Genomic DNA, 15,435 nt, shown 5'->3' with positions numbered 1-15,435 from the left:
TGTACTTAATTAGTAATGTAAATATCGTAATATACTTTGTACGATAGTAAAAATAAATTTTACACAAATGTAGTACATTTACTTAGTAACAATCTGTTGCCACTTCAGTCAATTTCCCCAAAGACTTCCAATTAATAATTACGACTTTGAGGTGAAGGACAATTTAAAAGATCTTTTATTGGTTTATGTTAGCCTCTTAATAATGAAAATTGTAAAACTTCAAGAAATAAGATTTTGAACTCACAAACGGAGACAGACAGACACTTTATTAATCCCAAGGGGAAATTCACAAAGTTAACTACCTGAATAGACGAGCCTCGGCATGTAAAAATTAAATGGAAGCATTTGTAATTACTTTGTTAATAAACAAAGGGTGTGTATTATTTTTACATTTTGAAAACTGCTTTAAACATACTTCAGGGTGAGTATAATGTAGGTCTGACTTGAGCAGTACCTCATTTTCTGACATCATTCCTGGAGAAATTTGTGGTGCTGTGCCCAAAGAGATAACAAGGACTTCCTCTGGCAAAAGGTCCTGGATAGATTCCTGCGAGCTAGCTTCTTGGTCTGGTTGCTGCTCCAAGGCAATGTTGGATTTGCTTCTGCTCCGTGAGGCTGCTAAAGACAGAAAGCGTTGAGAAAGAATATCAACATTAATTTTATCATATTATATGGTATAATAGCAGTACATCATAAAGTGGTAAAGTGCCATTAAATTAAACATGGAGAAAACTAGACAAGATATTGCAATACGCTGGTCAGCCATATGGGACTATGAAGCAAAATCTGGTACAGGCCACATGACAACAATGCAGGATAAGTCAGTAAGAGCAGAGCAAGGATATTGGGGGGGGTGTGTGTGCTCAAGTCACATTTTATTGTTGCAAGAAAATTATATCACTTTGTTTAGTCAGAAAGGCTAAAAAAAAAAAAAAATAAAAAAAATCAACCAAGTTGACTAACCTAAACTGTAACTGTGATTTATTTCTAAGGGGGAACTTTTTATTAATTTCTCTACACTATACGGTCTATTTCGTGGAAAAAACATTTTGACATACTTTAGGAAGCAGTAGATACTCATGCAATATTGGTTTTCAAGTGTATAAGTAATGTTTTCCTACCCACAATATATCATTAGTGTATTTTGCAGGATAGGATAAGTACACTTTTACTCTTCTAATAATACAATCCCAATTCCAAAAAAGTTGGGATGCTGTGTAAAATGTAAGTAAAAATTGAATGCAACTATTTGCAAATCTCATAAACCCATATTTTATTCACAATAGAAAACATAAAATATATCAAATGTTTTAACTAAAAATTGAACAATTTTAAGAATAAAGTCATTTTGTATTTTATGGCAACAACACGTCCCAAAAAAATTGAAAGAGGGCCATGTTTACTACTGTGTAGAATCCCCTCTTATTTTAACAACAGTCTGTAAACAGCTGGGAACTGAGGAGACCAGTTGCTGGACTTTTGGGAGAGGAAAGTTGTCCCACTATTGTCTGATATAGGATTCTAGCTGCCCAACAGTCCTGGGTCTTTGTCATATTTTTCATTTCATGATGTGCCAAATGTTTTCAATTGGTGAATGGTCTGGACTGCAGGCAGGCCAGTTCAGCACCCAGGCTCTTCTACGATGAAGATATGCTGTTGTAATAGATGTAGTATAGCACTGTCTCGCTGAAATCTGCAAGGCCTTCCCTGAAAAAGAAGTCATCTGGAGGGGAGCATATGTTGCTCTAAAACCCATATATATATATATATATATATATATATATATATATATATATCTTTCCACATTGATAGTGCTTTTCCAGATGTGCAAGCTGCCAATTTCCCAGGCACTAAATGCATCCCCGTACCATCTGAGATGCAGCTTTTGAACTGAGCACTGAACAAGCCGGATGATCTCTCTCCTCTTCAGTCCAGGGGACGTGATGTTCTTGTTTTCCAAAAAGAATAACAAATTTCGATTCCTCTGACCACAAGACAGTTTTCCACTTTGCCTCTGTCTGTTTTAAATGAATTTTGGCCCAGAGAAAAGGGCGATATATATTTAAATATGCTTACATATAAAATCCGCGATGGAGTGAAGCCGCGAAAGGCGAAGCGCGATATAGCAAGGGATCACTGTATATAGAAAATTTATACCATAGAATGCACAGCGTAGTAGTAAACTAAATGTAAAAACATTGAATAACAGTGAGAAAACCTTAAACAATAGAGAAAACTTAACACTGCAAGAGTCTGCGCTATAGCGTTATGAACCGCTCGGTAAAAACACTTTTTTAATGAGTTTTAAGCACAGGGGAAAAAATTAACATTTGAAAAATCCGTAATTTAATAAACCATCAAGAAAAGTAACATTGTAACAATGCTCGCTACGAACCGATCGCTGTAAACAGAAGTGAAAACAAAATCAAGCCCAGTGCATTCTTTAACTGCCTTCTCTGCCATATGCGTCTAGCCTAACCCCCCCCCCCCCCAACATTGCGGTGAATGCTGGTGACAATCAGGCGGGCGGGCATTCAGGCGTTCTCGTCCCATGATCTTAGAGTTGGTGGGCGTGGCTCTGTGAGTTGTCGTCATATTCCATGGTCTTAGAGTTGGTGGGCGGCCTCTTCAGATAAGGCCTCTTCTTTGTATGACATACCTTTAACCTGCATTTGTGGATGGCATGGTGAACTGTGTTTCACAGATGACAATTTCTGGAAGTGTTCCCGAGTCCATGCAGTGATTTCCATGACAGAATCAGGTCTGCTTTTAATGCAGTGCTGCCTGTGGGCCCGAAGATCATAGGCATCCAATACTGATTTACGGCCTTGTCCCTTATGCGCAAAGATTTCTCCAGATTCTCTGAATCTTTTGATATTATGTATTGTAGATGATGAAACTTTCCAAGTCTTCGCAATTTTACATTGAGGAACATTATTTTGAAATTGTTCTACAATTTATAGACAGTTTTTTTGCAGACTGACGAACCTCTTCTCATCTTTACTTCTGAGAGACTCTGCTTCTCTAAGATGCTCTTTTTATACCCAATCATGTTACTGACCTGCTGCCAATTAAACAAATTAGCTGCAAAATGTTCCTCCAGCTGTTTCTTTTTAGTACCACTTATTTTTCCCAGCCTTTGGTTGCCACCGTCCCAACTTTATTGAGACGTGTTGCTGCCATCAAATTCAAAATGAGCGAATATTTTTCATAAAATATTAAAATATCTCACTTTCAGCATTTGATGTGTTTTCTGTGTTCTACTGTGAATAGAACATGGATTTATGAGATTTGCAAATCATTGGACTCTATTTTCATTTACATTTTATACTGCATCCCAAATGTTTTGGAATTGGGGTTGTATAAAATAGTCTCCATATAACAAAAATAATGCTATACAAAGAGGATGTAAGATACAATTTACAAGAGTAACGCACCAATAAACAATTACATAGAGAACACAAGTTTAATGTGCATCCAATTTAATAACTCTAAACTACATGTTAAATTTTATCATAAAAAAATTAACTCAAAATAATTTGGATACAAAAAGAAATCTTCATTATTATAAGAAAAACAAGCACATGCATGCTCCATGAAACTAACTCTTTGAAGGTGTCCCCGTAATAAAAAAAATAAGTAAAATAATTAAATACAGGGAAAGCTCAAGACCTAAATAAAGCAAACTTTGGTTTTTGTTCTTTGTCTACATTCTGCAGAGTTCAATTTAAAATATTTTGTGGCATTGTAAACAAAAAATTCAAAACAACTTGATGGTATGAAAATGCAATGGGGAGGTACAGTATGGGTAAAAAACAACAGTTATAAATACAAAATAGGATAAAGTAAATGACAAAGATAACTCTGAAGGGGATTTAGGAAATTACGAAAAAACAAATTGTAGGTGACATGAAGGAGCTAAAAATGCTAGTACAATATTATACTAGTGCTCTTTGCAAAATTCAGTCTCTTGACTATTGCTCTCATTTTACAAAAAAAAAATGCAAATTCTACACTGACATTTTGTTCTCTAACACTTCTTTTTTTAAAGTACTTTTTTTTTTCTTAAAGTGACATTGTTTTATGTTAGGAAAAACATTGTAAAAATGGAATTACGCTGATGCATAAAAATGTAATTTCAATGGTGCAGAAATTTGCATTTACACAGCTGACAAACACTTGGCTAAGGATGACATGGTTGCCTTACAAATAGCCACCAACAGAGAAAATTTTTAAATCACTGTCACATTTTCTGCATTAAAGGCCATATAGTTAAGAAATCATTGTAAGTCTGAAGGATACTTGGATAAATGAAGACTACAGTGAATTCACTAGGAGTTAGGCATAAAATAATGCACAATTTAGGAAAAGGACACAAACTAATATCCAAGTATATGAATATTCTAGTGAGCACTGCAGGTTCAGCTATCAGGAAATAAGAGACTACAGTTTGTCAAACCACACAAATGCTGTATACAAAAAAGTTATCCCTCAAAACTCTCTGCTCAAACACAAAGTAATGTGGATAGGATTGAAGGTGCATTAATCATCCATATTAAACTCTCTGCACAACACAGACCTGGATGGTAGGGCAGTTTTATGGTCAGATAAGGCCACTACAGAGCATTTTAGCCTAAACGTTCAACAAAGGAAATAAGTAGCACAAATATAACACTGTCCATACTTTATAAAACAACATGGACACAGTCAACCCTGTTGGTGGTTTGCTGTGGAGCTGCTTTTCATCAGCACAGACAGCATCAGAAATACATTTTTAAAAAGTAAGAATGAGTAATGTGTGGCAGAAAACACAAGCAAATACATAGAGGAACTTGTTTAAATCTGCTAAAAAATGAAGTTTGGGCAAAAGTTAATTAGTCTCCAATACAATGATGACAAACACAACGCCAAGTTAATGCGGGCACTGATATCTATCAGTATGACATTCTGTGGCAATACTGTTGAGCTCAAACATCATATAATGAAACTGAATAAACTGGATTAAAAATCCCTGCAATAATACACAACAAACAGTGTTTAAAGATAGCACATGCTTAATCCAAAAGACTTAAAGCTATTATTGTTGCAAATGGGGCCTCTACAAAATATTAAACTGTGGGAGATTGACTTATGTAAACAGCATTTTTTCTAACACTAAAAATAAAATTTTTGGCTTTTAGCCATTTAAAATAAAAATGTCATAAAATACAATACTGCACCGTTATTCAGTAAAACTGGAAAAATGGTCAAGGGAGTAAATCATTTTGTAAAATTCTATATGTATTAACTGATGAATATACAGTACTTCAAGGCAGCCTACAGTTAAACTCCACCATATACTAGTAAGTAGTAAACTAAGATTTAAAAAAAATGTATGGTCTTTGAGCTACCATAGAGAACCCATGCATGTTCTGTTACATATGTTACTTAAAACAAAACAGAATATACTTTATTAAATAGCTTCCACTTTCAGCAGGGTCTCTATGAAACAACACAAGAACCACCTATCCTAGGTGCACACTCACATTCTGCCACGCTAAATAAGCAGCAGATCATGCATAAATTTATCAATCCTTACAGTGAAAAAATCTCAATCCAACCATGAATCATTTTTAAAAGATAGTTACCTGGGCAGTAAGCATGTTATTTCACATAAAAAAACAATATAAAAAAATTGAATAAACATTGATACAAAAAAAAATAAATAAATACTATATATATATATATATATATATATATATATATATAGAGTTTATAAAGCAAGGCCTCCCTTAGATTGCAAAACCTAAAGCAATTCACTTTGGTTAATTGCTTTATCTTTTGTTTTTTTTTTTTTTTTTTTAAAGTAGTAATGTGGTAAATTATTTAAGGATCCTTTGGATTCACCATAACTCTTTTGTTCTTGCCCCTCTCCACTTGTCCCACATAGTGATCCTTAAATTAATTTGAGCTCAGAGATCTGAGGTGGCCATTCTAATAGTCTCCAAACTTCTACTGCAAGTAGGTCTTAATTGTGTTTGCAGTGTGTTTTGGGGATTTTATCATGCTGAAAGATTAATTTCATACCAGTAAGTAATTTTCCAAAAGGTACAGAATAACATGTTGATATTTAAGAACAGGCCACATGAAATTTGACCAGATCCTATATGCAATTGCCTGAGGATACACGTCGGCCAATGACTCGGTTGCTAGTGTTCCTTACACGAAGCTGAAGACAGACATCAATGTATTTCTCTCCATCTCTTTTACTTACATTTTGTTGTCTTTGAGGACCAGAAATTTGGACTCACTGCTTAATAAGGCTTTCTGCCACTGGTAATCACTTTGTACTTCATATACCTTCTGCAATGTATTGCAGTTGACTTAAATAACTTAATATAAGAGAGTTAACAAGATATTCAAGATTCATGTTGACTATGGAAAAAGTTCTTCTTCTTTGTAATTGGGCATCAACAAACTGAAGGCCTCTGGATGCATTACTGAAACTGCAATGATGTCCACTAACCTGTATGTTAAAGACTAAACTAGACTGTTTTTCACTGCTTTACAAATCTTAGCTTTTCAGTCTACTTTCTAATAATTAACTAATTAGCTGCATATACTGCAATTCTAACATTTGGCAGGAGGTACACTTGTTTTCAGAGAGCACTGGGCTTTAGTTAGTCAAAAGCATTAAGTAAAAAAAGGAAATGGCTCTTCTGTAAGATGTGTATGAAGGCCATGAGCTTTCCACAATGGCCCATGAAAAAATATAATACTGCATTTCATCTTGGTTTAATAAGTGCACCTTTGGATAATGAAAGGGATAAAGCCTCCAAATACCACAAAAATACAGAGGCAGGTGGAGACTGCTATGATAATAGGGTGTGGATTGTCTGACAAAAGTTAGAGGAAAAGTGATAATGCTGAAAAACTACACCTAATATTTTGCCGTTTCTCTCCTGTATTACGCTAGAATGAGTTGTTTTACCACTCATTTAAAAACTGGAATACATTTGCAAAGACCTGTATTATCAAGCCATGCACAATGTTCCTCAATTTCAAAGTGATATTAGATTTAATGTGAAAACACTACTCCTTTTCCTTTATATCATACACAAATGAACGTATCCAGAATATCATGTATAACTCACTTTGGAAATAACCTCTACTACCACAAATAGTGTATAATAAATCTTTTATTTCTATTACTGCCAAGCAGCAACTTTAAAAGTATTAAAAATGGTAAATGCAGTGGTCACTATTTAATCTGCAAACCCCCCCCCCCCCCCCCCCCCCCCCCCAATTAACTGATATTAATCCTAGCTCTCCTGTTATTAGCTGGTGTGTAACAGACATTTCTGTCTTCTCCAGCAATGTGCTTGCGGTGACACTCAAGATAATAACTAATCATGCATTAAAGCATTAGAAAGAAAAAAAAAAGGATAAAGTTTTTCTTTTGCACACCATAGTAAATACAACAGCATTAAATGATTACAACTTTACTACTAGTACTATTTTTTATAGGACCATCAATTTTCACAGCAGTGCTGTACAAGAAACAAATGTAAATAATGCTTAAGGCTCCAAAATGGGTGATTCATCTTTCACACTAGCCACCTTTTCCCACACCCTTAAAAATTAAACATTAAAAAAAGATTTGAATGACTTTATCATGCACTTTACAGATAAACATGTTAAAGTTTAAAACAGTCAAAATACTTTAAAAATCAGATAATTTTCATAGCTCCGTAGTGTTTGTAAATAGGATTTTCTTACAAATCATATATTAAACTTTTCATGCTTGAATTACAAGGCATAGAATGTACTTAACCCTTGTATACTGTGTTGTAATTTATAAACACATTTATTGTAATTCTGGGTTTGAGGGTCCAAAGCCTATCTGGCAGTGGTGGGCACAATACATGAAATTATATCATACAGGGAGCACATATGTACAAATCCACACTCACTCATACTGAGGTAAAGTCATTAATTCACCTAATCTACTAGTCTTTGGAGATGTGGAAGGAAAACCAGATGAAAAGATAAGCAGTCACAAGGATGACAATATCTGATGTTAGTTTTGAGTACAAGAGACTTGATATTACACTTATAGTTCTATGCCACACTTACATTCTCTAATAACACATTTATAGTTTTTCAAGCTGGATGTTCCATACTCATACTCCACCCAATGTACATTAAAGATAGTTTGCCACATATATTCTGGGCATATGTTAGTCTACCCAATTATGTGTCACCTACAATTTTTAACCAGATCATACTACTGCTTCATAAGCTCATTCACTTTGAAAAAGGGCAGCCACAACTTCATTCACCAAGTAGCCCCACTTCCTACCTTCTACTAACTTATGAAAATGTCACTGCACTATAAAAGGCTCTGGGAAATTCTAGTTATGGGGTGTGGAAAGCATTTGCTATAACCAGTTTCTTGGTTTATTGTCAATTTTCTTGATAAGTGAGCCCTTCATTTAATTAGGGCAGCTATTGCTATCAATTTTTTTCATTATTTCTCAATGTAGTATATATTAAACACATTCTTCCTCTATTGTTTATTAACACGCCTTTAATTTACTTCACTAAGTCACAAACAACACAAGTTAAAATAACCTTCTGCAGCTGGGCACATTTACGTTTTAGCAAAACATCATTTGTCCAGATTCCTTAGATTTTATTAATTTTGTAGTAACCTCCAAATCATACTTAAAGTATTCAAATTGCTTATTTACTGAAATCTTTATAACAATTGGATGTGATAATTTTTTATACATTTCCCTTTGTCTTACATCTGCAGCAATACTTTTTTAAATAAAAACACCAAAAAAACAAACAAAAAAAAAAACAAAAAGGCATGAGAAAGTATTTGTGCAATACAATTTTCTGCACTATTGTATCATTCTGAAGTTTATCCTATGTTTCTGTGCATTTTTGCAAATGGAGCAGAGTCTCCAAAAAATTACTTTTTATGCAGTGTATCTTTGTTTTTATTTAATTATACTGTATGTAAGATTAAACAAGCGACCATTAAGTGTGAAAATGTTTTTGACCACCCAAAGTAAACGTAAGCCAGTTAAGGGGATAATAATGAAGTGGAGTTGTTTAAATACTTGTACTAACACTGAGGCCTGATTTAAATCTGTCCAGTCTAACAGAAATATTGTGAACTTTTCAGCATACATGTTCTTGTGGCACATCATGCTAGAACTTCCTTTCAAAAACAATGAGGGATTAGCAAGGGAGGTTTGGGTAGTCTTTAATTACTAGAAAGGGTTCATGGTAGAGTAGCAAGGTAGAAACAACTGGTGGTCAATAAAAACGAGTGCTTGCTATACATTTGCCAATTTACACATAGGTAATCCCCAAGTGTTCTGAAAAATGTTCCTTTTACAAATGAGTCAAATACTCAACTTTTCGTCCAAAATGTACCCAATTATGTCTGAAGAACAGTCACTACATATATTCAACAGTAAGAGACTTAGATTAACATTTAAGCATGGTGGTTGTAATGCTGTGCTAAAGCTGAAGAGCTGCTAGGTCAGGCACTAACACAATGAGACATGAAACATAAGCAAGTCCATATAAGTTTGACTGAAGAAAACCAACTGAAGCACATCTGCAAAGAAATGTAGGAAAAAATTTGTCATTAGCCTGAGAGACAGATAACTTTCAATATATATTTGGTTATGGTTACATTTTCAGAAGCATCAATGGGCATAACTTTATTTAATTATTAAATTTAATTGTATTTATCTGAGTTCACTTTCTCATTATTATGTTTCTGGATGATGGTCTGATAAAGCATACTGTAAAATATAAGAAATAATGAAGAAAATTTGACAAATACTTTTCAAAGGCACTGTAAAAACAACAGATCTGTTAGCATTTTGGAAAGCATTTGTCGGATGCTATTTTGAACACAACAAAAAGCCAAGCTGTTCCCAGTCCTTAGAGGTTTGGGTGCCTTGTGTTTATATACTTTATATATATATCACTTAGATATATGTCTTAAAAGATTCATCTATGTAGCACACTTTGATCAGATTTTACAAAAGCAGTCTATGACAAATGCAATCAGAGAAAGATCAGGAACAAATGGCAACACACAATTACACCTGAGGGCTGGGACTTGCTGTTTGCAGAAGATATTTGTGAATGGGTATTCTGTGAAAAAACTAAATTAAGCAGCCACTAATACAGAACAAAAGCATAATAGAATAGTGGTGTGCTAATAAATCCAAAAAGTCAACATCTCATTGCACTATCAAAGCAAACAGTGACTGCAAGCATTTGCGTGACTGCGAGTGCCAAAGCTATGAAATGTATACAGTAAACATGGATTACCCACCAAATGGTGTTACTAAGGGTATATGTGCAGTCAGAGTGTTGGCAGAAGGTTCCCAGCTGGTAATTGCAGCTAACTGTTGTCCTGAATATCAGTAGGCATTGAAAAAAGGTGACATCATCATTCAAAATATTAAAAATGTACAAAATAACTTTTGTTTAAAGTTAATAATTCCATAATTTCTTACACTAAAAAGACATCTAATGTACATCAAACAATGATTAAAATAAAAGATCATGTTAATTCAGTCATCTTCAGAATAATAATAGACAAAATAAACTAGTGATACATATTGATTAGCTGGAACTAGTCAGTGATTAAAATGAATTCTGAACAGTACACCTCATATTTTAAATCTTTTTAAAGTATGACTGGAAAAAAAAGTCCCTAAAGAAATCACATAATATATTAAATAACTGACAATAGATTATTGACCTTTCAGCAAATACAATACTTTATAATGCAAATATATTTTTTACACCCCAGAAGAGTACTAAGGTTGTCCGCAAACAGCAGTTTTGCTAATGGATAAATCTCATTGCTTTAATACCTGAAAAAATCCAATCTCAAACTAAACCTTTCCCTTATTAATATCCTCTTAGATAAAGTGTGTTGAACTTTGTGTAATTAAAGCATTATCATTTTCTTAAAAAAAAAGTCTCAATTTCTTACGTATTAAAATGTGCATTTATATTATGTTATTGTCTGGAAGTATAGTATCATTTGATGTGTTTTTTTTTTTCATTTTCCAATTTTGCCTTCTGTAATTTGTAGTTTAAACTGATTACATTACCAATGTACATTAAGAAACTGTAAACATCAATCCTGCATTGATCTTTAATTGTTCACATCTCTGACTTGCTCCATTTGGATTAGTTTAACATCAGGACACTAGAGTAATGGCTGCTGAAGATGGAGCTTTGAAGTCATGTGAAAGATAAATTAGAAATCAGCAGTAATCAATTTTGCAACATTAGTAGTGTCCTGCCTATAATTTTAAATCAATTTAATTGTACTTTGATTAAAAAAAGGATCAGTACCTATCAAAAATATGAACATTTCTGGGTGATTTCACAGTTTTGAATGCTAGTGTATATACTACACATATACATAGAGTCCAAATACAAACATACACACAAACCCCCTTACTTATATACTCATGTCAATAAATATGCAATGTGTTCTTTGTAGCTGCTCGTAACAGGAATAACTTTTTGTTTTTTGCTGTTAGGGTAAAGATAGCTCTGCTAACAATATAACAAAGCTTTGTAGAAGCTATCTCACATTTATAAGAGATCGGATACTGAAAGACTTCAACCAATACTGTTATGAACACAAGCCTATTAGCCTTTCTGAAACCTTCAAAGGTAATTAACTAAAAACACTATTCTCGCTTTTGTCTGGCTGTGCTTGTTCCAGTAATCTAGTAAAACTTTCACTGCTTTACAGGACAGACAGGTCACGTTTTCTCAATGTCACAAGACATGATTGCTGTTGCTGATATTGTTACATGATTATGTCTATTCAAACAAGTACAAATCTCTAGGGATGTCAAATGGCCCGACTGCATGACGAGTTTCCAGTGCACTTTCGCACTTCCAAAGAATCGTGTGCTCAACCTTTTTTTCTGACAACTAACAATGTGATGCCTAGGCATTTGTACTTCCTGGTGGGTGCTCACTGATTGTCAGGTCTAATGCACAAACAGTACCAACCCCACCATCTTAAAACAATATCAAACCTGTTTAATTTTCTGGCAGTCACAGGAGCGAGCAGCAACTGTTCCAGAGTTGCTAACATTATGTAAATGAAGTCTACAACTGAAAATTGTTGGAAAACATATCCTAAAGGAAATCTACCCTTATAAACAATTATTTATACAGCACTGCTCTAAATTGACCTTGATACAACGTTTCAGTAATATTACCAACACCATTACAAATACATTTTAAATGACGGTGTATGTGGATACTACAAAACAGACAAACTTTCCCGAGTTGTGCACTATGTAAAAGCTAAGGAATTTTTTTTTTCTACTAAAATGTAGAAAAAAAGAGTTTATGGGTAATTTGTTTAGAACTGTCATTTTTGGAAATTCATTGAATTGTAGCAAAATATATTTTTACCATACTGACATAAAATATTCTTATTTGAAATTAAGACTAATAGCATGAATAGCAGCTTTGGAGTGCTTAAATTTTAGCCTTTATGCTACCACAAAAAAAAAAAAAACAAACAAAAAAAAAAACTATTCTGCACCAAATCTCTAATTTGCTTGAATAAATCTACTGCACTGTAAGATCTCACATCTATTGTTAAAAATCAAAGTTTATTCTGAAGATACCTATGGGCAATCTTTTCTTGTTGGCAGGTGTAGTGGCTGGAGATAGTTGTGGAGTGTTAGACGGTGTCATTTCCAGGCTGTTGCTTTTCCCACCTCGGACATGAGGTACATTTGTCAGCAAGTTCTCTAGAGCAATTCGATCTTCATCACGCAGCTGATCTCCGGACATCACATTTCTAGCAAAATCCACCTATGTGAATACAATGAAAGTCACAAATTAAGTATGATGTTTCATGCTAGACATGTGCTTTGTTCTTTCTTTCGCTAACGTACATGAATAGACAGCAAACCTGTTTTTTTTACTTCAACAAGCACATCAAATAATATAGTTAACTTTAATTAACACTGTAAAAGTGAACTCAAATGCAATTATGTTAATTAAAAAATCAGAAGGAATTAAACAATACTATAATAACAGTTTAGAAAATGGCCTAGAACTGATAAAAAAAAAAAAAAAAAAAAAAAATACAAGGCTCATACGCATTAAAAAATGTAATGTTACTGAATAATTAAATCAATTCAATACATAAGATACATTTTTATAGTTCAAAAGATAACTATAAACAGAACTAACAATATAAATCAAAAAAAGAAAAAAAAAAAAAAAACAGGCAAGAAAGATACTTCCTCACTGGGTCTCAATTAATCAAGATCCCTTCCAACATGTAATTTTAAAGCTGACAAAAACAAGCAACTTAGTACATTGATACCAATGTGAGGAGTTGATTGTGAGTGATGTAAACCACAGTCCTTGTCAACCCATCAAGGAGGTTCATAGAAGACATTGGAGGAGTGTCTACTGCACGACCACCAATGATCACATCCAGAAAAGCTGCCACACAACCCTGTAAAACAGTAAAATGTAGAAGTCAGTTGTTGCCGTTATTCCATGTACCTAAATATTACTATGTTCAGTAACATGCTAAAACCTGGTATTACAAACAGCAATTAAATTTTATTGATTTGTATGATACATTATTCTACAGCCCCATGTCTCAATTCTATGTAGTTTTGTTATGTACTTCAGCATGAACAATGTTGCCATTTTCAGTGTGACCTTTACTTTGTTCATAGACGGGCAATGAAATGTGATCCTTCCACTAGTTCTTTTGTCAATATATTCCTTGATGCAATAAGCTTCGAATAATATAGGTACCTTTTGATCCTCCAATAATGGATCTAATATTTTGTACTTGCACATTTCTTGCTCCATGCTCTAGATACATTATGAAATTGAAGCAATGACAGCCATTTTCCTTAGCACATTACCATTATAGGAAATTAAAGATTTTTTTTTTGGCTGATTATAGTCTTTGACAGGGGTTCTGACTGGATATTTTCACTCTGGTGTCTTTCTTAATTAGTAGCCAACTTTGTTGTTCTAACGGACTTGCATTAAACCAAGACAGTGTTTACTGTTTCTTTAAAGCAGATGACAATTAAAACATGTAATGGGCTGCTCCATGTGCAAGATCTCAGGAACAGAAAATAAAATATAGAAATGTCCAATGTGTCAGAACAAAGTACACTGACAAGCTCTAACACAGGGACTCAATGGGCTGCAATGGCTTTAGTTTTTTTGCTATGACCAATTTTACAATCAGAAGACAATTCTTGCACTTAATGGTATGCGCTACCTTTTTTTTATTAATAAGGCAGTGCAAAGTATGTTCCACTAGCAGCAGTAACTGAGTACTAATTAAGACGGTGGATATAATGAAAATCTGCCACCCACCAAGAATGGAGCTTGAGACCACAGTCTATGCATTAAATTTTCCGAGCAACAGTATGAAGTAGCATATTCTGATAATGTCTAATATGAGAAGCTTAAAGGACACAAGTAAGGTGCAACGGCTTTACTCCATATAGGAGAATTAGAAGCATATAAACCTCTATTATGTCATAACCTATTTTATGCCTCTTGCTAGGATATTATACAACAAGCAGGTTACTCTGACCTCTAAACCTTAACTTTCAATAAAGGCTAAATCTTTATCATTTATTTTAACACTAAAATAAAACTTCCAAAATTTCAGGTTATACAGTACACATTCTATAAAAAGGACATTTAGAATCGGAGACTCCAAATGTTGGCTTTAATAGATGCCCTAGAAATGGATATTCTTTGCAATTAACCTATTAATCAGATGCTTTAACAATAGATTAAATCATTGTTTAACCACCAGCTCAGGTTTCTAACTGTCGCTAATAAAGGTGTAATTGCATTTAGCAGTATATGGTCTAAATTATATTCAGAGTAATAAAAATCTAGAAAAAGAAATGCATGAAACTAAATAGTAATAAAATGGTTGTACCATATATTTTATATAGGCAGTCTATAGGGAAAGGGTTCTAACCTGTAATGTTTGGATGAACTGTACTTAAAAATATATTACCTGACTGTATAGAACCAAGCATGCACAACCAAGACCTAAACAAGTACCTCAGCACTGACAAGAAATTATGATGATAAAGACCTTCAGACCAGTTACATTGCCATCGTTAGGATTTCAAAAATCTGCAGCATGGTGGAACCACAAAACTGTCTTAATTCCATATTATTAAGACTTACTATATAAAAATATAGAAAATCTAGAATGGACTCTCAGTTATCACACTGTGGCCTTCAAGATTTAAAACAATGCATCCTGTAAATATAGCTGTGGTAATATACAGACATAATATTATTTATCAAACCCAGCATTGCAAGAAAATTAAGAAAAAAAAAATCATGACATACATATTG

General features: G+C 33.7%; 1 protein-coding gene across 9 annotated transcripts in view; it reads right to left on the bottom strand.

Moving 5' to 3' along the window:
- gapvd1 (GTPase activating protein and VPS9 domains 1) overlaps positions 1-15,435 on the bottom strand; it is a 103,806-nt gene that overhangs the window by 51,667 nt on the left and 36,704 nt on the right. For 5 of the 9 annotated variants that reach the window (XM_028808668.2, XM_028808664.2, XM_028808670.2 and 2 more), the window contains exons 5-8: positions 13,400-13,534; positions 12,690-12,879; positions 10,349-10,429; positions 455-618 (exon numbers count right to left, since the gene is read on the bottom strand). In XM_028808668.2, the coding sequence (XP_028664501.1) occupies positions 455-618; positions 10,349-10,429; positions 12,690-12,879; positions 13,400-13,534 (570 nt within the window). The remainder of the gene's footprint in view (positions 1-454; positions 619-10,348; positions 10,430-12,689; positions 12,880-13,399; positions 13,535-15,435) is intronic. The other 4 variants (XM_028808675.2, XM_051932282.1, XM_028808667.2 and 1 more) reach the window with 3 other exon arrangements.

The sequence above is a fragment of the Erpetoichthys calabaricus genome, chromosome 9 (genome assembly GCF_900747795.2).
Source record: "Erpetoichthys calabaricus chromosome 9, fErpCal1.3, whole genome shotgun sequence".
Lineage (NCBI taxonomy): Eukaryota > Metazoa > Chordata > Cladistia > Polypteriformes > Polypteridae > Erpetoichthys > Erpetoichthys calabaricus.
The sequence above is the reverse complement of the archived record's forward strand: the minus strand, read 5'-3'. Positions and strand labels throughout refer to the sequence as shown.